Here is a 27,677-nt window from a genome sequence, read left to right on the forward strand (position 1 = left end):
GATTTGTGGTCCCGAAATCACTGTTTCGATTTCACTGAAAACGGGCTGTTACAATGTGCGCTAACAGATAGAAGCCATGATTTTAGGTTTTTTTTTGGCCCTTTAAGAAAGTATAAATAAGGAAATAAAAGAGAAAAGAGCAACCACCAAAGGGATAGCACGAGAATCACTTAAAGAACACCATTGAAGTCGATTTCTAAGCAATTCTCCATCAAGATTCAAGAGTCCAAGCTGATTTTCAAGGGAGTTATTATGGATTTATTTTATTTTAGTGGTTATATTGTATTTTTGGTGTTTATTCTTGCATGTATGAACTAATTCTCTTAATACCTAGAGGAGATGAACTCTTGGATGAATTTTATTGTTTGTTTCTATTTTTATGCAATAAAACCTTAGTTTCTTTATTTAATTATGAATGCTTAATTGTTCTTGGGTTGATAATTTTAGAGTGTTGATCCATGTTTGATGTGCATAAGTTTGAGGTTGAATAGACCTTTCTTGTGATTGGATCTTGCATAATTGAATAGAGTTGCATGCAATCTTAAAAATAGGACGACATAAATCTATTAGATTAGAGCCAAATCTAATAGGGGATTCATAAAGCGAGTTAATGCAATAATTGGGGTTTTAATTAAAAAAATTAATTAATCAACTTAGAGTTAGTTGTTCTTATACTCGAAAGAGATATTAGCATAAATTAGGGATTTCTACCGATCAAAGAGCTAAAAACATAAATTGCATAAATTAGATTGAGAACTATAAATGAAATCTAGGTGGATTCTTACTTAGGTATTGCTTTGTTACTTGGTTAATACTTGATTGTTTTTGTGTTTCATTCTATGATGCATTCATTAGTTAATTTAGCTAGTCTGATTTAATTTTAATCAATCTTTTGCATTATTAGGTTAAATAATAGAAAAGTGATAATTACTAGTAATTGTAGTTCTCTATGAAATGATATATGTGCTCACTATAGCTATACTATTAATTGATAGGTGCATTTGTCATAATCAATTTCTTAGTTAGTTTAGTGAACATCACATTTCATGCAACTACAAATAAAATGTTTATGGAAAATAGTTTGCACTTCAACAACTAAAATCAATTCAACATTTATTTAAAGATTCATACAACTTAATTCAATTTAATTTGTTCCATTATTTCACCTCCCTGACCGAGAAGCCCTCCACTCGCTAAACATCTCAGTAGCAAGTTGTTGTCTAAACATGCTCCACTCATTTGTAGGTTCAATTCCAGAAACTACTGCTTTATGGGTATAAACATCCTCGACTTCTTCACTACTTGAAGCTTCATCATCACATTCCAAAGGGTTATAAAACATTTCCTTTGTGAATATAATTGTGTAGCAAGTAACATGCAAATATAATTCGATTTTATATTCAAATGAGATAAAAAGGAATCTTTAAGTATACTCCATCTCATCTTTAAAAGACCAAAACACCTTTCAATTATATTTCTTGTAGAAACATGCTTCATGTTGAAAAACTCTTCAGGGGTGGTGGGTTGATAACCCCATCTCCACTCATTAAGTGATATCATTGCCCTCTAAAAGGTGCTAAAACCCCCTCTAAATGTTTGTAACTCGCATCAATAAGGTAATATAAACATAGTAAAATTTATAATAAATATTCTAAAAGTTACTTTGTAAACAAAAATTTGAATTTAACAGTTTAAAGTGCCTAGTAGGAAGTATAATTATTATTGTAACCTAAAGAAGCATACCGGTAGGCACTTTCAAGCCATTCTTCCTATTTAAAGCATATTGAAGAACTCTCCCATCCGCTATCGACCCTTTTCAACCAGGTAATACGTATGTAAATTGCATGTCAAGGGCACATGCCTCTAAAACATTAGTAAAATGTATATCAAATTAATAATGCCAAATATAATTATAATAACACATAATCACAAAGGTTGCTTAAATTAACTTAACTAATATTAGTAAAATGTATATCAAATTAATAATATTACTTACAATTAATTACCTTGAACCATTTCCACTTGTCATTGGTTGAATCATTGCGAATAGGTTCAATATTTCTAAATAGCAAGTGTTGGACTTTAACAACACTAATAAGGACTTTATTGAAATGTCTACTCACTATTTCACTTGCCCTTTGAAATGTATAACTACAAGTTCTATTCTTAATATGATGAGCAAGTATGAAAACCTCCTCATCAATTAACGACTTTTTTGTGTCCTTCAACCCTCCTTTTTTTGTAGTAATTCACACAACTTAAAAAATACAGTTTTAAACATTCTTAATTCATCAATACATGTTTGTTCATCACCATGGACAAAAACTCTAATCCAAAGTGTATGACATCATTTTAGGCCTATAAGAAGTTAAACTTTTCTCGATGATTAGGTGAACAAAGAACCATGTTACTAGTGCCATCATCTTAATCCAATGACTTACTACACCCAGTGCCATCATCTACTTACACTTCTTCGAATATTAATACCAAAATGAGTCATTTTTTACGAAATACTTGCAATTGTTTAATGATATACAACTCTATTTTTAATATCAATAACACAAGTTTATCAAAAGTTTATCTTTTATTCAAAGCTTACACCAAAATTTCTTAAATTTATTAAAATTTCTAAGGCTTTTGTGAGAAATTTTAGTAATAGTATTAATTAGAAATTTGGTTTAATTTGAGAGATTTTGGTAAATTTAAGAAATTTTAGAGTAAGGATGAGAGTTGTGGTTTATTTAGTTATATGAAGGTATAATTGGAAAAGAATTACAGTCAGATCAAAAACTTCTGTATTAAATAAATATCACTCAATTAACATTTACCAAATACATGGTTAGTTGGAAGTTAAGTAATACTGATGTATATGTGGGTATAATCCAAAAGATATATATCAATTTTTTAAAATTATTTATAAAATAAAATACACTCGTGTAATTCAAGATATTATTTATTGAAATTTTATATTTAATTGTGATACAACAATAAAAATAGTTTTCGTTAAATATACAATATTTAATTCAAATAAATTTTCAAAATTTGGCATGGGTGGGTGGTGTATCGTCATGATCACCTGATCATCTCGGGGGAAGAAGAAGAGAAGAGATGGGAAAGCGGTGGGCTCTCCACTCATCCATCACTAACCAACGAAATACCCACCAGCAGCGAGCAGAGCAGTCGTTGAAGTAAGAGTTAGCCGGCCCCCACCAGCAGGCCACCACCAAGTGTCGCAGCCGTCCACTCCACCCCATCTCGGGCCATCGTCCCTCTCCTTCATGCACTTGCCCTTTTTACCCTACACGTATCGACAAACCAGTCGTCACCCGCACGTGTTGTATAAAGGGAATCGCTTTCAGTTTGATACTCACAGTCCCTTTTTTTTATTTTTTATCTTTTCTCTTGTTTGTACTTCAACTACACCATAAAACAAATCCATTGTTATTATTATGCAAGAAATGCTTCCACTCTTCTTCACATTGTGAATTTGCATTAATGGAGGTTCGTTTGCATGCTTTTCCACGGCTTTCTTGAACTTCTTTTTCTCTCTTTGTGTTAGTAAATGAATTAAAGAGGATGAAGGTCAAGAAAGCCGTGGGAAAACATGAACGGATTTTGTTTTGTTTTGTGCTTCCTTTGATTGTAAAGGTAATTTATCTCTCATCCTTTCATGCTTCAAATTTATTTCTATATGCCATTTTTTATTCTAAATTCTTGCATGAAACCCAAATTTTACTTGCTCCAAAAATTATTAAATTTCATTTTTAAGATACACAAAATTTCTTTGCAAATGGGTATGGGTTTTCCTTCATGATACAAAAACAAAACAAGACTTTAGTGTTATTTTGTCTATCTATAAAATTTAAACCAAAATTTCCTCTAAATTTATGTGATTAGAGCTATTGTTAGTGATTTGAATGATCCCATTAATGATGGGATGTGAAGAACTTTTCTAGAGCAGCAGAAACAACTAATTTGTGATAGATTTAGGGTAGGTGATTGAACATTTAGAAAAATCTGGGATACGTTACGTAATAACTTACGTCGTTTCTCACAGTTTCGGTCGGCAATAAAAGGCGACAAAGCAGGTGAACTGTCCATGACGCAAGGCAATCGGTTTCTGCTTTGTTTTCTTTTCCCTTTCAAAAAGATGACGATGAACGGCGGCTGAGTCAGGTCGCAGTTCTGGTGAGGGTGGGATCCCAAAATGAAAGATGATGATGAGAGCTATTAGAATTCGATTCCAACTATACACAATTTCATAGGATTTATTATTTCAACCATCCCACCACTTATTTCTAACATTTCTACTCTCAACAGAGATGACTAATTTAATGAAGGATCAAAATTTTATGTTTTCTTTTTTCTACTTCAGTAACAAATTAAATATTTAAAACTTCATTTTATTGATATTAATGTATTTTATAACAATTTCAATAAAATATTAATTTCATTTTTCAAATAATAATTTGGATTTCGCATAATTATTTTGTTTAATCCTTTGATTAAATTAAGTTTTGTGAAAGTTGAAATTTTATATAAAATTAATTTTTAAATATTATATTTTCAAGTGAAGTAATTAGTGTAAAATAATATTTTTAATTTGAATTATCAAATATTAATTCAAATATTATAATAAAATTTAAATAATAATTAAAGCATTTTTACATATTTAACATACAATATGATTTTACTTTACATAATTAATGCAAAGTAACATAATTCAAAATAATAACTAATTAAATCAAATATTAATTAAGTGATAATTAGCACAACATTTTTAATTAATAATTGTAATTTTAATTTTAATTATTTTTAAATGTGTAATTATCACAATTTCTATTAATTTATAATTATATTTAAATGTATAATTATGACAACTTATATTGTATTTCAACTTTTTAACTAAGATTTCTAAATTAAATATTATAATTATTCTTAAATGTGAATTTAGCAATATGACAGAAAGTAAGAGGTGTTCAATCAATTCAAAAGTTTTTCTAAACTCGTGTTTTGTATATATTATAGATAGGTTATTAATTATAGATATAGAGAAATAACAAAAAATTTATTTAAAATATACGAGTATAAAATATTGTTGTGGAAAAGTGATTTATGAAATTAAAATGTAATTTATGAATGTGTTTAAAAGTAATAAAGAATTATATGTTTCATAGATTCACATTATTGTAGCTTCAAGATTTGGGATCACACCCTTTCTTTGATATTCAATATATATATATAAAGAAAAAAAACATTATGCTTTAAAATCATTATTGAACAATGCATGCTCTCAAGGATTAAGGTTGCGAACTAACACCACCAACCATCTCAATACAGAATTGGGTAGGATAACAAAGAAAGTGTGTCGACGAGAAGAAGATTCGCCGAATGGGAGTGATGCAGCCACGGATTAGGAGGTTGCTCGAGTCTCCTTCAAAGATAATGTGCAGGGTCAAGGTGTCGGATTTGAGAATAAAAAGTTAGATACTAAAGATGATGGTTTTGTTTTACTGGAAGGAGATGTCCAAACCGAAGTTGTTGATGGAATCTCCTCGATTAGTTTTTCTGGCAAAGTTCATGCGATGAGGGAGAAGAGTATGAATAGAACAATGGTGATTAAATTACTGGGTAGAAAGATTGGTTACAATGCATTGATTAATAAAATCTATGCCTTAAAGAAATCGATCATGAATATAAAGAATGAATCCTATTTTGCCAAGTTCCAACATGTTAATGGCTTCATGAAAGCTCTAGCAAAAGGTCCACAGGTAGTGTTTGGGTAGTATTTGATGGTTCAACCATGGACTTCTTTTTTTTTTTTTTTTGTCTCAAGAAAATTCTCATAAGGTGATTATATGGATTCAATTAAGAGTCTAAAACACATGTGGGTCTTAAAATGACCCAACAAAAGTCAAAGTAGGTCAGCACATACAAGAGGGGCCCTTGCCGCCTAAGCAAGCAAGGTGGGCGGCATGGGAAGACCTTGCAGCACTATGCTTGCCGCCCATTATGGTTATACTTATCCTAGAACTTTTTATTTTATTAGTAATTCCCAAATTATTAAAATTTTAATTAGTTCTCTATATTATCTTTTATTGGTTGAAGAGAAAATATTGATAAATGGTGAAAATAAATGATTTGATGAGAACTAAAAATTCTTGTCATTTCACTCCGTTAACTAGAAGAGAGAGTTTGTTCGGAATCGTTTTTCTTTAGATAGTGTTGATTCAATACTTGTATTTGCTTTTGGAATGATGGCACAAATAATGAGATTTGTGGGTTAAAGAATAGTGGAGAAGATCCAATCAATTGAAAGCAAATATTGAAATTACGTGAGAATTCGAAATCAATCTCGCATGATACTGTAGAGTCAACTTTCATTGGAATTTTCAAGATGCTCCGACTGCCTTTTTGGGTGATTCTTGTACCTAAATCATGGATCTTCAAGCCCTTTTCAAAACTGTTTTTGAATCACTTGATTTCTAGGTCCATGATGCGAGATATGATCGATTTTGTAAAGCAACATAATTGTAGATTTTTTTGACAATTCTTGTACCTAAATCGTAGATCTTCGGTTCCTTTTCGAAACGGTTTTTGGATCACCTGATTTCAGGGTTTGTAACCTAAGATATGGTCTTTTCTGTAAAAGAGTGCAGTTTCCCACGGGAAGTTCAGGTTCAATTGCAAATCAAATTCTCCAACTTGTCAAAGTGGATCAAAACACAATCAGGGACTAGATTATCGATGCTCGACTATTCTTAACTATCCAAGTTAATCTTAGACGCATGAAAAATTTTAAAATTCCGCCCAATTACTACAGCGTTTTAACTATGATTTGCACGGCAATAATGTTGCCCGGGAACCTAAGTATTGTAATATAATCAAGTTAGCTATGTATCGATACCTAACACAATTACTGTAACTTTTTAACTATTGATTTGCTTTGTTCCGATACCTATAGTAAGGATACCGAAACTTAGGCCCTTGAAGCAGAAAATTAGTCCAAAAACATTTAAAAACATACCCAAATACATTAATATTATTTTCATAAGTTGCAAGACATTATAAAACAAATTTATGTCCCTTTTCAAGCTTAAAACACACATCACAAACATATTTAAACTAAATAACAAATTAAAGTTGGATTAATATTACAGAAAGGAATTCAAAATATAAATTAAATTTACATTTTACAAATACATATTCAAATCTTTATGCACGTGCCATAATTTTAAAATCAAAGACAATTAAATAACTAAATTACAACCTTAAAACCTTAACCAGTGATACAATGTTCCCAAGCTAAAACCCAAACTTCTCCGCTAGTCCTTAACCTACGCACATGCTTATTGTTTACCCTCAGCCTATGCTACGAATGGTACTTGGAATGGGGTCGCACTATCTAACCGACTTCCCCATAATGTTCTACGAATTGCAGGGATTCGACCATCATCTAACGAGGCAAGGATAGTAGAATAGCATGTCGATGGTACCCTAATGGAGCTTTTTCAATAGCTAAAACCCATGAGCACCTGGCTAGTGCCAACTGGAAGCCTAAAAATAATAATTGGGATTTGGTTGGCCTCAACGTGTGAAGCATTTCCTTTAGTTGTTACTCAACGAACGCTTACTAACTAATGGAGAAAGGTGCAGGCGAGGGATGTCAGATGATACAAATTGTGGATATGAAATTGAATCAAACATACACAACATACGTGATTGCCGTTTTGCGAAATCACTTTGGAAAAATTCCATTCTAGATACGGTTGAGGTACAGTTCTCTCTCTTCCTTTGGAAGATTGGATAATTTCCAACTTGCTAAATGTCGCTGTAACTCTAGTTGAAGGTGGCGAGTGGACCATCCTTTTTGCTGTCACATTGTTGGAGATTGTGGAAGATGAGAGATGGTCGTCTTTAATAACGATAATATTGGCACTAGAGACTTTATGACTGAGAGCAAAGAACATTGCTGAAGCTAGGAGAGGGTTAGATTCAGTTATGCTGAGATTGGCGTGGCATTTCAGTTAAGGAGGATCATGGCAGAGCAGTGCGGGTGGTGTGCTTCGTGGTGATAAGGGCGGATGAATTATAGGCTATGGCAGAAGCCGTAGTTACTGCTTAGTTTTACAAGTTTGAGGCATGTGGTATGTTAGACAGCCTAAAAGAGCATGGGACCTGGGATTTAGAAAAGACAGAAGCTGAGGGTGATGACTTGATGCCTATGAGAGTGAGAGTTAGAGTGCGAGGATGCTTTAATATGGCACATTATTGGAATGCTGAAAACAATGGCTGATTAAAATGTGACATATTAAAAATATAAATATTAGTTTAGTTGAAATGGTAAAATTAGAAGAAGATTTGATTCTGCTTTGAAATCCCATTATGTGCATGTATTTTTTTAAATTGTATATAAAAAATAAATGTATCCTCAAAATTACATTTGTTGCTTTTATGAAAATATTAAGTTTTTGGTAATTTCACAACTGAATTGAGACTTAATTAAAAGTAACACCAATGAAGCTAAAATTTAATAATATAGATTTCAAATTTATGTAACAATTAATTAAAATATAACTCTCAAAAAAAGTTGTAAAACAATATGGTACCCTAATCGTGATTATAATACGAAAATGATCAAAATACATAAACGATAAATGCGTATTTGAGACCCAGCATACCAATAAAACAGAAATAAGTTGAAGGGCATCCAGAAAAATGATTAATTTTACAGAAATTGCCATGCTTTTGTCGAGGGAAACCATCATGTTAGCCTGTTACTAAAAATGAGCCTATTAATGCTTCATTAACCCATTTCAAGCATTAATAAATAAATAAGGATTTACAGTTCAAGTCATAAATGCTGAGCAAAAAAAAATCAAGTCATAAACTTCTGTCAGACTGAGACTCACCATTTATGTTCTCCATATCAAAAGCTGTATATTTTACAAACTAAACACACAAAATTGGAATCAAATCATTGGAATATTTGCTAATATAACAAAACCAAACCAAACCCAGGACAAAGGGTAACATCACCGACTTAAAGTTAGACATAAGACACAGTCTAGACGGTAAAAACAAAGCCACTCCCAAGACTTTAGTAACCCAACTAAAAAAAAAAAAAAAACATTTCCTATATCCTTTTGCTTCCAACCCCATCATCATTGATTTGATGTGAGAGATGAGAGAAACTAAAGGGACAAAAAATTTGGAGAAATCAAAGGTGAAGGGAGAATCACGCCTTACTAACGAAGCAAAATATACATACAGGGAGGAGAACTTGAACACAATTAACTTACAGGACGGTGTTAACATGAAGGGCTTTGAGCAACGATGTAGCCATTTGTTTCACTAACACTTGGCCTCCAGAACGCTGCCCATCTCTGCGTTCTTCGATTAGATTCTGAAGCTTCTGTGGTAAATCGTTCTCCACTATTAATTGTTTTGGTCGCGGGTGGTGCTCATAAACAGCCTGTAAAAAGAAAATTACAGTGATATTCTTGGTAAACATCCTCCTAACTCCATTGAACAACTACAGACTACAAAAAGAAATGCTAATTTTGCTCTCCACTCTCCAAAGTTAAAGTCACTTTCAAATAATCACTTTATTTGAAATAATCCACTCTTCCATCATTACTGAAATAAATTAATATGGTTTGAAGTGCAATAGCGCTAATTTTTCATAGAGCAAGTACTAATTGGTCACCCCCATCAACAGTTTATGTTTCTATTCCCTCTCCATACATTTATAGAACTCCCTTGTTTTTCTAACTTTTTTAAAATATACTTTTATATTCTATACATCCTCACATCACCTACATGCAGTGAATACGAACTTCAACACCAAATTTCCTAGATTCCCCAGTCACATGGCATGCTAAAGTAGAATTAACATACATGACGTAAACTTCCCATCAAACAATTTCTCTAACTCAAATGATCAACACAAGAGAACATGTATGTTTAATTAAAAAGTGACCAAAGCTGACTGCAAGGAGCTTCCTTACAGTAGAGCTGTCAGGAAAATGAAAAATCCTAATGAATAAAGGATCTTGGCATCCGCCAAATGATCCATAAACAGAATAAGAAGTGCACAGACTCTGGGAGGGAAAGGGTCGTACTTACCTTAATTAATTTAAGTAGAATAAGACGAGCAATAGCATCCTGATGATCCAATCTTGAGATTAGCAAGGGCGTCAAACCATTAACAGCTAATGTTGTGTTTATTCGGGATGATTTCCTATATATGAGATATAAATAGGGTCAGTTCAGCAAAATTTCCATTTTAGGCAATCTCTTAAATGTCTAACGAAAGAGGAGAGAGAAAATAGTGGGGGTGGAACTTTTTGAAAAATGAAACATAACCAACTACCATGCAGCTATGCAAGTATAAAATCAATTTGAATGTTGAAGGGTGAAATTGCTGAGAATGTTCTGTTTTAAATACTTAACCATCTTTAGTCTAATCAAATCAATATACTGCTCATCTCCTCTAAATACTAAGACATAACCAAAGGAAGGGTGTAGTATCTCCTACGTGATAATTTTCAAGAATGGCTCCAATATGTGGACAAAATGTTGCTCCGGACAACATTGGAAAAACTTCACCAATCTCTGAACTGCATCCTTCTTCAGCAAAGCTTGTTCCACCTTGCGGTTGTCATTGTCATGAGCCAAACAAACAGCAATTGAATCTAATGCTGTCACAGACCATAGTTCATCATCAAGCAAACTCAAGTACACATCCAATCCACCATGGGCCCTCAACTGCTCCCTTGAATTACGTGATGCATGAGCCATGTCACACAGTAGTGGCAATGCACTTTGTTTTAAAGGAGAATCTGATATGATAAAATTCATCAAGTGTGGAATTATTCCACTTTCCGCTGCTTGTTCCTGTCTCCTCTTATTTATCTTGCACAAGTTGAACAGGGCATTCAAGACCTTCAGAAAATAATTGAAAAAAACTTATTAGAATAATGTCAAAGGCACCTCAGAAAAAGAGCAAAAATTCAACCCAATTTAATAAGAATCACAATCGGATATGAGAACTTCAAAAAAAATATTGGTTTGAGACTTAAAGTACATTGCCAAGTACTGAGCAGAAGAGAAGGAAAAAGGGATTCAACGGTATAATTAATAGGCTAAACAAAAGAAAGAAAAGGAAGAAGAAGCCTGCATAGCATACATGGATACCCATTACCCTCAAGGCTCAACAATCGGTTCCCTAAAGCTAATTTATGAATGCATGTAGATGTTTAGGTCAAAAGGCAACAATCCCTGTCTCATGAGAGACGAAAAAGGAACAGGAATTTACAAAGCAACAAGAAACTAGTACATCAAAAGCAGAGACAATTTTAACTTATTTAGGAAAAGACATTGCTAGTATTATCAACATCAGGTAGGCACCATCATATTATCTACTGAGTTCAATCAACATTTGAATTAAATCCAGGAGATAACTACCCGAAACAGTATGGGAAATAATTTAGACTAAGTTATCAAATAAGCAGGAGTTGCATTGAAAACCAGGTGCACCACATAATAAAATAAATGTGGAGTCTCAGATAATCTCAGATTATTATAAGTTAAGTAGATGAATCATGAGAGATGATGACATATCAAATTTTCTAGCAAATGCATCATTAGGCATAAAGACCAAGTATAATAAGGCAAACCTCATGATGTATTTGAGATACAAGAGGTCCATCTTTGAGTTCTAGATTTGGGATCAAATACTTAATTGCATCTGCTCGTTGAAGATTCTCTAAGCAGTTTGGATCAGTGGACAAATGATTAATACACTTTAGTATCTACAAAAAAAGATGAACAGTTAGTGCAAAGGATACAGGGGAGAAGAAAGTTGAAAGCCAAAACATTTTTTACATACCTTTAAAAGAATAGGTGGCTCAATGCGATTGAACATCTGGAAAAGACGGTTGAGCAAGCTCTGGCTACACATGTAGGACTTAACGACTGTATCCGCTTGAGCAAACTCAAGAAGTAGGTCTGCCACCTTTTCCAGGTACTCCCTAGCAACATCCGCATTCATTGTTGATACCATGTTGGATAGTAACCCTGATGATGTCGTGCTTCCTGGTCTAGCATTTAAAACACCTGAGCCAGATAATACACCTGATGCTGTCTGAGAAGCTATACCAGATGTGGATGCTACTCCTTCACTAAAACCCAGTTGCCCAACTTTCTTACTCACTGTTTTATTTGAAATTCTAGGTGTAGGATCAACAACTCCATTTTCTCTTCCACGGCCAGAGACCTCTGAAACCATAAAGAAATTTGTGGCCTTGAATACAAGTCAACTACTTGTGTCTCATCAAAAGGTAGCAGAAATTTAAACTTTATATGCCAATGGAAAGGTCATAAGTCTCATCAAAAGATAGCATAAATTTAAACACTACATGCCACAACTTAGAAAGTTCCAACATACTGATAAAAACAGGCAGTTCCGGCATAAGTATGTTTCAAGGAGTCACCAATTCCTAGTAGTGATAATGTGGTTATAGGAAGATAAGGTCAACTATTTACATATGCTAACATCTGCATAAAGCAATTAGCAGTAGATCAATCAATCATGAGTATATACCTGCAAATTCAGCCATCAAGAAGTCTAATTCACCATTTGTTTTCCTGTCATTATTAGCATGTAACAGAGGTAGTATGCTTTCACGTCTCTCTGATCCTGGCAGGTGGCGTACATACTCCAATTGATCAGAGATATGTCTAGAAGGAGGTTCATTTGCCAATAGGCTAAGCAGAGGCCGAACTTGCTGTGCCTGGGTAGTTACTGAAGTGGGAAATCCATTTGATATACCTTCTATCAATTTGGGAGGTCTATCTGTAGATGTCCTGCTTGCAGAGGTACTTGTCCTCTGGTGTCTGAAGTCAAGTTCTGCTCTAGCAGAATCCAGTTTCCACCGGTCTGAATTTTCTCGATCTCTGGAAATAGTTGAAGCTTCCTTGGTGGCAAGGTTAGAAAGTTTTTCCAGGGACGTCAGTTCTGCCAATTTAGAACCAACTGAAACATCCAATACTCCATTGCTAAATTGAGGTTTGTTGCTGTCAATAGCAAGATAACGTGAATCAGGCAGGTTGGCATCTGACCTCTGAGAAAGTGAAGTTGAAGCCCGAGAAGGTTCTTGTGGAACAGTTGGAAAGGAATGGTCAATTATTCCATGCCTAACTTTGAGATCAGATTGATCAGTTAGAGAGAGTGGAGTGTCATTCTGAGCAAACAGAGGATGACTGGAATCTAATGGACCAGAACGTTTCCGTTGAGCAGAACCATCTACTGCAAATCCACCCCCAACAGATATGGTAGCAAGTCGAGTTGCCTCATTTAAACTATAAAGAGTATTAATAAGCCTCAGCAATATCCCATTCTTAGCAGCTATCTGACAGAAATCATTCCTTGGGGTAGATCGCTGAAGCTTGAAGACCTGCCACATGCCATCAATTGCTAGGTGAACCATTTCCCTGTGTAAGAAGAGGCTAATGAGTTTTTTTAAGGCATAGAAAGCAAAATACACTAGAGCATTTAAAACATAATATTCCAAAATGAGAAGAGGTAGAAGAACCAAATAGGCGATTGTGCATCAATGAAGTCAACTATAATTTTGATCGCTTGATTATAGAGCTTTCCAAAATAGTATACTGTCACAAGTCTTGCATTAAAAAGCATAGCAACTATAGCCTCATTCAAATACACACGAACCTGTACTTTGCATAATCAGCCTCTAAGAAACCAACTAAAACAGGGATTCCACGGCAAGCTATGAACATTTGCAAAGTCAAGGAGCTATAAAAGGAAATGAACATGGTCAGTACTAGCCTTTTCCATCAATTAAAAGCAATATTAAACAATTGAATTAATGAGAGGAGAGAATTCAACACCTTGATAGACAAAGCTGCTGTAAGAAACAAGCTGCTTCCATCCGAATTTCCCGAGGACGATCAGGCCCCGCAAAACTCATTACAAAAGGGATCTATAATATAACTTGAAGTGAATAAAACTGCTTAAATACTACAATATCCACTTTAATAGTCCCTCCACTTTCTCTTTTTATTTGAAAAGATCAAAGAAGTAACATACAAATACACAGACAGAATCATGCGTACGTATGAAAACTTCTATTCACATGAACTAGCACTTACAAATCCCACAAGGCAAGCATTCTCCTGGAAATCAGTGTTGTCTTTTACAATCTGATTAATAAGTTGAAGCACATAACATATAACCTGCAATTGGAATAAAGATTAACCTCATTAGTTGGTCTTCACCAAGCTAATAACCAAGTTGGAAACTATCTAAGAGAATTTTACCCCTTTTCCATCTAGGAAAGAGGTTCCTTTTTTTCTTTTTTTTCCTTTTTTTTTTTTTCTGGTTGGGGATGGGGTATGGGAGAGGGAGCCTGATAGCTGACATACACGAGTTCTTGGGACATCAAGCAAGTCCATTAGAGGCAGCAAACCATGCTGGCTAACAAAAGCAACTTTTTGCTCAGGACGCAAGTGGAAAATCGCAATGAGTTTCTGACAGGCAGTCACAATTGCATCCTCTGGTTCCTCTGGTCTTAGCGAGCTAAGTAATCTGCTAAACTCAACAGCCTGTAGTGCAAAGTGAAAATAAAATAAATGCCTTTTTAAATCTCTCTGCTTCCAGAAACAACAATAACATGAGGAAGGTTCAAAATAAAAAATTCAACAGAAAGAAATCTGATACATAGCAATACAGAGAGCAATGTGGATCAGATAAGGATTGGGAAAAAGTACAAATTGATTATTTTAGTTACTTGTATGACCATGTTTTGTCCTCATGATATCAAAAATATATATTCAGTCATAAATCTTGAGGGGGGGATCCTAAAAGAATATCCTTAGCATTCACACAGCCCAGGAGTATCTGCAATGTGCAACTTTTAATAGGATTTATTAGAAGCATATGCAACCTGATGAAGGCTCTCATTGCTTGAGATGTCTACCAATGTTGCTTTGACTCTTCACTGTTTCTTGAATTATCTGTGTCCAACGCATATATGGACTTGGGTACGGAGGAAGACCCCAAGGACCCTCCAAATACATGGAAAAACTTCAAAGAATTGAACATACCCATGCCAAAAACATTGCAGTATCAGACACTCCCAGTTTTGAATGAGTAACATAGATGCCTACTCTCCACAAGACTGGTGATTAATAAAAATTAAATAGGAAACTACCCAGGATCCAAAAACTAGATAGCAGTATGATTTATAATTTTCAATAGAAAGATCTTAAAATTTAAATTTACTAGATTGAAATTAACAGCAAGAGATATGGGTAACACTCATTTATAATGGATGACTAAAATCAATTGGAAGAAAATTTATGACTCAAAATACTAAACAGTTACTTTAGAATAGAATAAATAGTAACTACTTCAAAGAAGGAATATGTAGGTTCAGAAAAGTAAGAGTGAACACATGCATAGGTTGAAAATCAAAATTGCAATATACAATGTAAAACTTAAATAATGTTGCTGTAAAAAAAAATTTGAAACTTAAATTATCAATGAAGATAAAATTGCAACTGTTAAAACAAGTAACTGCACATAATTTTTCTTTTTCTGGAAGAAGTAACTGCACATGCTTAACGGTATAGACGATACTTTAAACCTACTAGAAACAAGCTCCAAAAGTAAGGATCCAAAACAACAATAGGCCTGAAAACCTCAACATACTTAAGGGTGGAGTGTATTGCATATCAAAAGAGGAAGCAAGGTTCAATTACAGAGAAAAGAAACCAAAGCAGCTTTTCGAAAGAAATGATAGGAACCTGTAGGGGAAATAGGTTGTCAGCGGGTAACTTCTCATCTCCAAAAACCTGACCACAGCAATACCATAAACAAGAGAAAACATAAAGCTCATGTGTGACAGTAGCGCATAAACATCATACTCCTAGCACACCAATTTTAAACATACCAAACCATCGATGTCAATTACATCATCGTTCAAAACACCCATCATTACACGAAGCAGGTTACCACCTCCATTTGACTGCCCCATTTGCTCTTCCATTTGTTTCTTAGCAATTGTATCCCTTAATTTCTTAGCTAGGTCATTCTTTCCAGTATCAGGCAGAGTAGCTTTGTTCACATTTGATGCAGCCGCAGATGTTGAAGCTTCAGCAGCACTTTCCACCAGGTTTTTATCAAATGGATGAAACAAGTCATCCAAGGAAGCATCTCCAGGAGAATCGCTAAATCTACTTAACTCGTTACCAGTAGAGATCACTGAAGCTTTCACAGCCTTCAAAAATGGAATTAAAATTGTAAGATTCACTTTTACTTACATCAGGAAACAAAAAAGGTAAGAAAGATGAATGTTAAAATGATGACAAGCCGTGTACATGGAACAGTCAAACAGATAAGAGAATTTACAAAAGATGATCTTAGGCAACTAATATCTCAGTCCAGAGATTTTAGGGCTAGCAATAAAAATTTTTCATAGAGAAGAAAGGTAAAGGACCACAACACAAAAGAAATTATAGCCATTATTATAAGTTCGATCTGAACTACAATGTTAAAACAGGCAAAAAGGTAATGAATGCATCTATTGATAGTTGCCTAACATCTTTAAAATCTCAAATAGCAGCTTATTAGCTCATTAAGCAGAACATGAGTGAAGAAGATATTTCATAGAGATAATTAGTTCATGATGTCATAGAAAACAAGATTGGTTGTTTCAGCCAATGCAAGTCGCACCTAAGCATCCACATGGAGACACACAAAGAAACGTCAGAGAAATGCATCATACAGAAACTTCAAGGTAAATAAATCTAAATCATTTTAATCCACCAAATTAACTTTTTTTCAGAAACTAACAACATTCTATGAAACATTTACCTTTTGCAGACCAGCATCCTGAGTTATAGGTCCAAAGCCAAATGACGCATCCTCAATATCAATTGAACTTCCTTTGCCTCCATGTCCTTTTTCTGTATGTTTCCTTCTTGACTCAGGAGATCCAACATCACCATTTATCGTAACTTCATCTTGATTTGATGTATCATGAAGCTGGTCAGAAGCATGGGCAGCCACCACATTCTTAACAGATAGTCTACCAGAACTACTCTGTAATGATAAGCTTTCATGAATGGCTAAGGTTGGAACTTGATCTGATAGTAGATCATTGTCTAAATTATTTGCGGTTTCTTCAAGAACTCTTTCCTGATAAGCACTCTGCTGATGAGTGACTTCCGCCAATAAGAACTCTTTCCCGGAGCTCTGACAATCAGACATTACAAGCCATTAATGTGATAAAACCAGCATCCGCTAGCACCAGTCATTGGGAAAAACAAATAATTAGGCTTCAAACAACTTAAAATGTTTTGAATTTACTAATTTTCTTTAATAAATTATTTGTTGTTTGTAGCTTCCAACTTCAGCTAAGGTTTCTTTGCAAGAAAAGGCTCACGTTGAAAAGGTTCTCACTGTTTCAGATGCCTCCACTTTCTCTACAGGAAGACTCTCTCCAGCACTCTGATTATCTCCACCAGAGCTTTCTGCATTTGCTGCAATGTCTTCAGATATGTTTCTGCCAAAGGAAATAGGAAAACAACCACAGTGTCAGTCATCATGATTCATGAGATAACGCTGGAGTAAGTAAAACACAAATAGCATGGTTAAAAAAGTATTTAGTTGCCAATCCAGCAAATCAGCAAAAAAAAAAAATTACTGTCCAGCTGAAATACAGAAGTGAAGACACTATCTCAGAAAATGAAAAGATAGGAAGAATGTTTCAAATAATTATAGATAAAAATAAATAAGAGTTAAACTCGAGAGTTCAATCTATACATTTTCTAATAAAGAAATCCCCCTCCCCCCTTCCTGTTCTTTGGCTTCATTTTGAAGTCTATATATTACAAAAAAAGGAGTTAGAATAAGGTACAAAAAGATTCAGAAAATATTTAAGAAATGCTTGAATTCCGGAGAGAAAAGGATCAGGTAATAAGGTTACAATAAAAACCTTCATAAGCAGATGCGTCCCCATAATTTAGTATGAAAACTGAAAGATACAAGAAGCCTTTAAGTTATAGCCAGATGACAAAGCTAGAAAAGGCTAAAAACTTAAAATTTGTTGCAACATGCAAAATTCTATTCACGTTCTAGGTGTCACAACAAAATATGCAACCCAAACAAATTAACTCAGACAGGACTAGGTAAAGAAAACAAGTTACATGACATGAAATAGAGCACATATATCTATATATTTACAATCTCATAAAGAAACCATTGGCCGATTTACTATTTGCATGATGTGGATATTTGTCAAACAAAAATCCTAAGCAAACAAATTGCCATGAAAAATAATGTAGTCAATTAGAACTCTGATTATTTGACCAGCCTAATGATTGTAGGTATCCAGGATAAGTGGGACCTTGTAGCACGTAACTTCATCAACACAACTGAAATCCCATGAAGATGATTTCCAAAACACATTAAATGCAGCACATTATCCTATATATACCTAATGGTTCCACCATGACGCAGAGATGACTGCAATGCACGTTTGCAATTACATATCCAAGGGTGAGAAAGCAGTGTTTTTGCATCAGGCCTCTGTCTGGCATCCTGAAAATTCAATGAAGTGTCACTAACAAAATAACAAATCATCAATGACTTCAAAGGGGTCAAATGAATATTAGTGGTGTTTTGATACAACAGTTTGAACTTAGCAACCACCATTAACATGGATGACAAGAAATTTATGTCCAGTAGTTATCATCCAATCTACGGACCAAGATTGAAGGCCCTATATTCTTTTGGCTGCACAGCTGTCAATTAGTCTATGACATTTAGCATGATATCTTATATTCCTTGGATTTTGTTGATTTCATTTCATCTTGAGGATGGCTGCCCACCAAAGATTTTATGTTTACAATTATGTTTGCTTACTGCAGAACTTTCAGCCAGTTACTTTTTTCCTTCTTTTTGTTTAGAGAGAGAGAGAGAGAGATTGAAGTATCATATGAATCATTCTTAAGGAGACTAGTAACAAATATCTATTTTCTTTTGGTCTTAATAGATTTCACAGTTATAAGATCAACACATCTCACTCCCATTAGTAGTGATCTGTTCTTAGTGATAACTAATATTATTCTGTCTACTCAATTAAGCATGACTCGTGGATAACAAACTTTTGATAAGATGAAGTGATAGTTAAAATACAAAATTGGAACTTCATTTTTCTTCAACTTACCTTCTTAAAGCATTGGCGCAGAAAGTCAGTAATGTCTGGAGATAAGCTGTCAGGTATTGGTGGATGCTCATCCTGAGAGTAATATTTTAAAAAAAAAAAAAAGTGGAATTTAAGGCATGATAAAAAGAAAGTGCTCGTTAAAGCATTCTTCAGCAGTCAAATGAGAATATGGAATGATTTAATCAATAGGAAGGGAAAGAAAAATAGAAACTCAGATAGAAGAATTTACTCTTATCTTAAAGAAAGACTAAAAGAATTGTGGGGATATAAATGTCAGACAAACCTGCACAATCCGAAAGAGAGCTGGCATAGGCTGCAAATCATAGTACGGAGGCACACATGTAAGCAGTTCGATCACAGTACATCCAACACTCCAAATGTCAGAAGCAGCACAAACCCCTGACATTTCAATCACCTGAAATATAAATCAACCTCCAATGTAAGGCTTCCATATACCTCAACTGCCGCACACGAGAACTTGGAGAAACAAATTTGACAATTAAAAGCCACACTCCAATCATTAGCAGGAGCCAAAGAACTACCTCTGGGGCCATCCAATATGGTGTTCCAACAACTGAGTGTGTGTTAACATCAGCCTCAGTTAGTTTTGTTGCAACACCAAAATCAGCAAGTTTCACAAGACCCTGAAAAGAGAAATTGAGGGTAAGTTGGGAAGAAACCAAGAGAGTCCATTCACCCTAAACAAAGACCATCAGATCTAAGTTGGAAACAAGTTTAGAAGGAAAAAAGAGCCCGGTGACTATAATGAACCCACACAAACAAGCAGGGACACTGAGGTTTGAGGCAATAAAATATGGCCACAGGTTCAGCAGCACACAGCATTCCACTTTAAAAATCCTTAAGCACTTTGCCGTCATTTATATTAGCCGATTTCTCACTCACCACATGAGTTGCCAAAGTAGAAGGTAGTATATGAATTAAGTGGAGCAAATTCAATTAGTCACTAATGGCCCCATAAATAAGGAGGCCACATGGTATTGTTCTCATACAAATCTTTTCTTCCATGCTCAAATTTATAGAAAGAGAATCAATAAAAATAACTGATCAGAAATAGCAATAATAAAACTCTCCAAGGATAAGAGACAAAATAGCTATTAGGTTACCTCTTTAGTTGTCAAAATATTTGCACCCTTAATATCCCGATGGATAACACCCTGCTCATGTAGATAAACCAAGCCTTCCAAAACCTGCTTAACAAGTAATTAGCATATCCAAATGATTTTAATAGGGAAATGAAGCAGTAAATTGCAGAAATACAAACAAACCTGAGAAATATAAACAGCCACCAATGATTCTGGAAAAGGCCCAAATTTATTTGGCTTGATAATGTTTGCAAGTGAACCATTCTCCACATACCTATTAAAATTAAAGCAATAACTGTAAGTTTCTAACAGCTGAGAACATGCAATCACAATGTAAGGTTTCTTACTCAAGAATTATATGCAGATGAGACTTTGTCTTTGATGATCCAAGATACTTCACAATATTTTTATGGTTCAAATTCTGCAAAGAAGCTCAAATGTTAATTAGCATCAATAAGACACTGACAAAACTCAGTACATGTAATCCAACCAGCAGCAGACAACAATTACCACGAAGATGACCAGTAAACAACAAACAATGGACAAGGAAATTAAAAGGTATTGATAGTTGTAACACAGAGGGTTGGAAGTAGGACATCTTCGGTGCACATATGGCAAACCCATGCATCAAATAAGCAAGTGAGAATTTTGAAGTAGCATTATATCAAAAGTTCAAAAAGCACCAAAATAGACCCAAAAAGCAGTTAAAGGAGGGAGTTACCTTCAATAAATCAATCTCTTGCTGCAATATTAGCCCATTCCATGAACCAAGTGTATCCAAAAGAAAAAGGCAACTTGTCAGCCAAGCTAACACAAAAGAAACTGGAAATAGTAAATGCATGTTTTAGAATTAGCATTCTAAGGACCAAATATAAATTTTTATATTTATTTTCCATGTTTATCACCTAATTCTTCCAAAGTGTTGGACAAATATGTTAAATAGACCTACACTACTCGGACTATTCATTTTTCTTGAAGTACCTATGTCCAAACTCATGTCCAACACATGAATATGCGGGTATGATCTCTAAATATCCTCAAAATACATGGAAGAACTTAGAAATCTAATCATACCCATGCCAGATGCATACCTGTATCTGACACTCACACCCAAATCCAAGTAACATAAGAAATAAACCACAATTAAGGCTTGGAATGATCAATGAGCTCTGAATAATAACAATAACTGCAGCAGGTTACACAGCAACAAGGCAATTTTGTTGATAACAAGAAAACATGATAGGGACTAAATTTCTCAGAAAAGATATACAACAAAGAGTTTGCAAAGAAAAGTAATTTATTGAAGAAAATAATGCAAGAATCTTAAACATTTCTCTGTAAGCAGTCCCTATGAAGTAAACAACTCTCACAATACAAATAAACTAGAAATCTCAAGATGATCCTAAGTCTAGAACCCCTTGGTGTAACTATAGTTCGACAGCCTAAGGGATTTTGTTATTAGCAAGGAAAGAAAACTATAGTTTAGCCGCTAAATAAGAAAAAGATATTAGCTAAGGTGAATCATCTCACTATTCCAACCACAATCTTCTCCACTAGATTGAGGTTTCAAACAAATCCCATACAAAAAATATTAGCTAGATTCTCCCAAATGCGCAAGTGATATTCTAAAATAGGTAGGTGGCACTATACCAGTGCACCCTCCCTAGAAAGGAAACTGATCAACAAGAAGGTCATAGTCTTCCCAACTCGATTTCTCTATAGGGAGATGAAGCCATTGAACAAGTAACTCAAAAATGTAGGACCTCCAGAGTTCTGAAGCTAACAACGTGCCAATATACATTACGGTTCTACTACCATTTCCCAACTAACATTGATGGCTAGTAGAGAGGTTGTTGTGACTTTGAAATTTCCTCTAGTAAGACAGAGAAGTGACACATGAAAGATAGGATGGAGTTTAGATGACAAAAGTGATTACAATTCGTAAGCTAACTATGCAAACTCTAGAAGGATAGATTGGATGGGAGATGAACTCAAGAATTTCGTTTACATGGAAAGAGGCGTCATCTAATTGGTTGGTTAGAACCCCCTATAGCTTATATAGCTTGTCATTGAGATGAAAACTCATAAACATCTCATTCTAGTTTGCTTGAACTATGTTAAAGATGCCAACCATCTCATCCCCAGAACCAAATCTACCTTGTTAAGAGAGAATAGGTAGAAGTCTTGTGTGATGGTTAGGCTTGGCAATTGCTTGAAAAGATCTTCACAAATTTGATTACAACAAATAATTTCACCATTTCCAAGTTGTACATGACGAGAGATTTGTTGGAATGGAATTATGGGTTGAACCAGTGTCCACTACTACGATAACTTGAAGAAGTCAATTTTTCCCTCGAAGCTTCATTGTAGTTCCTAAAGTCTTGCCCAAGGTGGCTTGCAAGGAAATCTCAGCCATGTCCATCGTAGATGTCATACCTTCTTCAACATCTTCTGGCATCTCAACAGTGTTTTCTTCACTTTTTTCGATCTCCTTGAAAGAGAAACTCATGAAGTTGCATCGGTGTCCTAGAGCAAATCTTTCATTACACCAGAAACAAAGACCCTTGTTCAATTGATTCTGCCACTCAACTTTCCAAGATCACACTTGCAAGGGTTGAACTATAGCACGTGTGGTCTTTAAGTTGCCTTCGTAATCCGCTAGAACAACCAAGGGAGAAGAATGGCTAGTATCTCATTGCTTTTTAAAAGTTTGGTTTAAGATTTAAGTATTTAGTATTGTCGTCAAAAAACGCTTTTGAGAAATAAAATGTGACATGATATTGTGAAGTAAATATACATTTAAATAATGTTCGAATTCGTTAATATTATGATATTTTAGTAAGAATATAAAAAAATAATTTATTACAACTCATTATTAATATTTTGATATATGAAATATAAATTTTAAATATTTTTAATAAATTATTATTAATTATTTGTAAAATATAAAATAAATTTTAAACATTAAAAACATAACCATTGCAAATTTAAATATATGATATCATACATTAGACTATAAATAAGGGTTAAAAATGTCATTTGACTTCAAAAGTGTTTTTCCCAAATGCAAAAGCTAAAAAAAAAAAAATTGCTTTTGAGTTCAAAAGTACTTTTTGACTTCAAAATTTTTTGTTTAGCATTGCTTATGGCTCCAAAAGCACTTTTAAGAAGCAATAAGAAGCAAAGCCAAAGTGTTACTGTGAGGCTGAAGAGCTCGATTAGTTTTGGGTTTGTGGGCTAGTTTGGCTCAATGTGGTCAAATTCGGCCCTATGTTGCTCCAGTTAGGGCTTAGCTTGGACTAAAGTTTAAGGGCCAAACTCATGGCTTTGTAGACTTTTCTAGGTTTGTCGATCCTAACATCAGCCTTTAGCTCCTCTTTTAAACCATTAAAAAACACACCCAATAGGTAATGATCTAGCAGGTTTGAGACTCGCGAAGGTCTCTTAGCAGATTCTTGTCTATATTCTTGGACAAACCTTGTCTATAGTATACTACAAAGATGTTTATCAATATTTTGGAACTTCGATAAACCATAGTTTTCTTGCAATGCTTTGACAAGCTCCTCCCAATAAAGTTGCTCCCAATTGATTCTAGAAAATAAGTCAAGGGCATCACCTTCAAGATACATAGAGGCAATATTGACTTTAAGTTCCTTCGGAGTTAGATAATATCAAAAATATTTTTCCACTTTTTGGATCCATCCATGGGGATCATGATCATCATTTCTAGGAAATTCTACCTTCATTTGGGAGCACCATGACTGACCCCTCAACCACCAAGGATTATCCATGCCACTATCATTTGCTTCTAACCAAGCTAATCTTCCCTTCTCATGAGGTCCAAAAAATATTTCTTTAGCCTTTGCTTTGTTCAATATTCTGACATTGATTTCCATTGGAAAGGCTTCACTGGATTAGGTCTTAAGTGTTGCCACTTCTGCTACTACCAAGTCTATGAAGTTTAATTCGGAAGCGCCAACAGTTAATTGTTGGGCAATGGAATCAAAATTTGAATTGGCTAAGGATTTAGTGTTTGCGTTGGTTAGATCTTTTTAGAGATTGGAAGATCCAATGTTCAATGATGATAGATATGCTCTGATACCAAAATACAGGAGTTGGATTTAAAGATATACAGTAATGAGTTAGAAAAGGAAAGATATTTGTTGAAGAATATAATAAAAGAATCTTAAACATTATTCCTCCAATGTGCAACCCATATGGAGTGAACAACTCTCCCAATACAAATAAACTAATAATTGTAGGATGATCCTAAGTTTAGAACCCCTTGGTGTATTTATAATCTAACAGCCTAAGGGACTATGCTATTTGCTAGGAAAGAAAACTATAGTTAAGCCACTGAATAAGGAGAGGCAAATATCAAAACTACAGTTAAGTCATTAACTATGGAGGAAATAGAGAAATGTGTTGCAATAGTAGAGAATCATCCCACTATTTCAGCCACAATCTTCTCCACAAGATCAAGGTTTAAGTCAAACCCCATGTAAGACGTTAGCTAGATTCTTCCCATATGTATGTGATCTTCTAAAATAGGTAAGCATAGGTGGCACCATATAAAAACATTTGCAAGTACTCTAAAATCAATCAATAAATCCTCAGAAGAGGTTTAGGACAAATAAACTTCAAAATGGCAAGTCCTAAGTAGCTTGGATACAAAATGTGTAGCCCGTCAACATAAGTCAATTATAAATATAAGGGTAAGTATATTATGGATGCTTTATTATGAGAAAAGAAGCCCCTTATTGAAAGAAACTAAGAAACATGTCAACCAACAAAAAGGCTCCATTTTCAAACAATCATTCATCTATCAAAACACCTAGAAAACATGGTATGATCTAAAAACAATCAAGAAGCAAAAAGTGATTGAACCTTAATGTAATTTAGCATATGGAAACACAACTACTAATGAACTGCCCATATCTAGCAAGCCATCTTAGTGAAACTCCGTACCAATTTGAAATATGTAAATTTAGAAACTCGAGCAAAATTAAAATATTAAAATCGAACCATTATAATATTGAGATCCTCCTGTGCAATGTTCTCCAAAGACACTTGTTTAATTGCAACAAAGTCTCCATTCTCCAAATCCAAACCTTTATAAACACGTCCATATGCACCTTTTCCTATTTCATCTCCAAGCATCTATACAAGAAAACAGAAGACAACATAAATTTCAATCTACTTTATATGTTTCCCAGGTGTGTGCTCTATTCCTACATCAAATAATTAACCAGGGCAAATAGAAAAAAAAAAAAAAAACACTTAAATTCAGCTTTCAATGAGAGCTCAAAAGCAACAAAAAAAAAGTAAAAAGAAAATGGGAAATTGGAAGTGTGTAATTCTTTCCTATATCCTTTTTTCCTTCCAATTTGTCATCAACTCGCTGGAATGAGGAGCATTTGACGAACAAAACCTTCACATCTTAATTTTCATTGCCATTTTACTCCTTTCATCAACTCAATTTTATAACCGACCAAAGCCGTAATTAACAGAGAAAAAAAGAGATACGGAAATCAATAGGAAGGGTAAAAGAGTAGAAATTCGAGGAAAAATAGATCGAATTATGGAAACGGACTTACGTATTTGTTGTCGAGAGTTTTAGATTTGTGGAAAGCGGAAGAAGCTGCTTGGCGAGACATTTACTTTTGTGTTTTTGTGTATTCTGCAGCTTCAGCTCCTCCTTCCTTGTTTTTGCTTGTTTTAAGGAGTGAGAAACGAAGGCAATCGGTCACTGTTTAAAAGAACCCTACAAGAAGAAATGCTCCATCTTTTGACTACAAAATTTAGGGTTTAGAATCGCAGGAATCCAGAGACGAGGCCATAGCTCCTGCGAAGCCAAAAGAAAAAATAAAGAAAGAATTCAAAAGAAAATAAAAGAACAGAAATGAAAAAGAAACGAAAAAAGGAAGAAAGTGAAAGAATGAAAGGGAAACGACCAATAGAAAGACAAACACTGTATTGGCGTGAAATCAAAATTGGCTTAAATGCAAAATTGACCTTAAATTGTACTACTTGTCTCATTTAGGTACTTAAAGGGCTTTTTTAATAATGGTTATTTTATTCCACAATGCTGGCTAACGAAAAACTTGAAATGTGGCATCTTTTTATTGGATGTTTGCATTTTTTTTTATAGAATGAGATGAAATTAATAGTTTTAGTAAAAAAATACCTTTTAGGTACAATTCGGGATAAATTTTGATTTTATTATTTTTCTTTTTTTGGAAATTTTTTATAATATTCTCTTTTTCAATTCGAGTCAAATTATATTTTTAACTTTTAGCATGTTTTAATAAAATTTAAGTTTTTTTGCCACTTTTAGAATGTGTTTGAAAAGTTTGATTGTGGTTAATAATTATAATAAATTGAATTTAATGTATATCATTAATGTATAAATTAATATTCACAATAAATTTCATACTAAAAATAATTTAGTTTTTAATAAAAATAATAATAGTTTTGTATCTCCAACCTTAATTAAACTTTTTCTTTGTCACTTTTTCGGGTGATGTATTATCCAACATTAATTACACTTGGAACTTGACGTGGACATTCAGTCCTTTTCTATGAATAAACAATCAAACATTAAATTAAGAAAAGAAATTCATCACACATCATAATTTTTAGGAAGCGTAAATTAAATTGTATAATTTTACGATAAAATGTAATTTTATCATTTTAATAATTTATATCTTTATATTTTAAATGTTTAAATTGAATTTTATCATTTTTGAGGTCAAAATACAATTTTACTATTACTAATTTAAAATCTTATAAATTATAAAATGTCTAAATTGAAAATTTACCATTTTAGGAGGTCATGGCCTCGATCTCTTATTGGCCACTAGACCAATTGGTTAATAAAAATAGGTAAAAGCTTTAATTTAAAAATACCAAAGGTTTAAATTCCATTACTTATAAAATTTTAATAAATTATCTTTTTGCTAGTTAAATTGTTTGATGCAATCATGCCACGTGTCACAATATAATTTTGTCACATGTTTTAAATTTAATGGCGTTAAAAGAGTATTAAACTAGTTGATAGAAAAAAGTTCGAGTATTTGGGACAAAAAAAACTTTAAATATTGAGAGAAGTAGACAAATTAAAAATAATAATTTTATATTTAATCCGATTGAATCACTTTTTAAACATTTAATTGAGATTTTAGATATATCTACTCTATTTTTTTTACCATAAAATAAGAATCATGAATTTCACATGTGTTATATATTAAAATTAATCTTAGGATATAAATGAGTATACCACCTTTAACATTTTAAATTTTTTTATGAAAACGTTGTT

The 27,677-nt window shown here is 33.7% G+C and overlaps 1 protein-coding gene across 1 annotated transcript; it reads right to left on the reverse strand.

Moving 5' to 3' along the window:
• Window positions 1–8,891: 8,891 nt before the first annotated feature.
• LOC105794950 (MAP3K epsilon protein kinase 1) lies at window positions 8,892–26,290 on the reverse strand. Its single transcript, XM_012624360.2, has 24 exons — window positions 25,957–26,290; window positions 25,385–25,519; window positions 21,081–21,101; window positions 20,707–20,780; window positions 20,543–20,633; window positions 20,381–20,464; window positions 19,799–19,900; window positions 19,540–19,671; window positions 19,257–19,328; window positions 18,525–18,628; window positions 17,489–17,591; window positions 16,901–17,281; window positions 15,978–16,304; window positions 15,832–15,879; window positions 14,449–14,628; window positions 14,176–14,259; window positions 13,915–14,006; window positions 13,736–13,819; window positions 12,608–13,497; window positions 11,894–12,282; window positions 11,682–11,816; window positions 10,541–10,947; window positions 10,129–10,243; window positions 8,892–9,475 (listed from the first exon to the last, which is right to left on the reverse strand). Exons 1-24 carry the CDS (start codon window positions 26,014–26,016, stop codon window positions 9,299–9,301), a joined length of 4,287 nt encoding a protein of 1,428 aa, XP_012479814.1. The 5' UTR covers window positions 26,017–26,290; the 3' UTR covers window positions 8,892–9,298.
• Window positions 26,291–27,677: the final 1,387 nt, after the last annotated feature.

This window comes from Gossypium raimondii, chromosome 3 (genome assembly GCF_025698545.1).
Source record: "Gossypium raimondii isolate GPD5lz chromosome 3, ASM2569854v1, whole genome shotgun sequence".
Taxonomy (NCBI): domain Eukaryota; kingdom Viridiplantae; phylum Streptophyta; class Magnoliopsida; order Malvales; family Malvaceae; genus Gossypium; species Gossypium raimondii.

Bases quoted from the DNA above. Each gene is read 5' to 3' on its own strand.
- LOC105794950 (XM_012624360.2), bottom strand. From the start codon at position 26,016: ATGTCTCGCCAAGCAGCTTCTTCCGCTTTCCACAAATCTAAAACTCTC. The intron at 19,329-19,539 runs GTTTGTCTGACA...TATTACTCTCAG, and splicing joins CTCTCTTTCGGATTGTGCAG to GATGAGCATCCACCAATACC. The intron at 14,260-14,448 runs GTATGTCAGCTA...TTCCAATTGCAG, and splicing joins TTGATGTCCCAAGAACTCGT to GTTATATGTTATGTGCTTCA.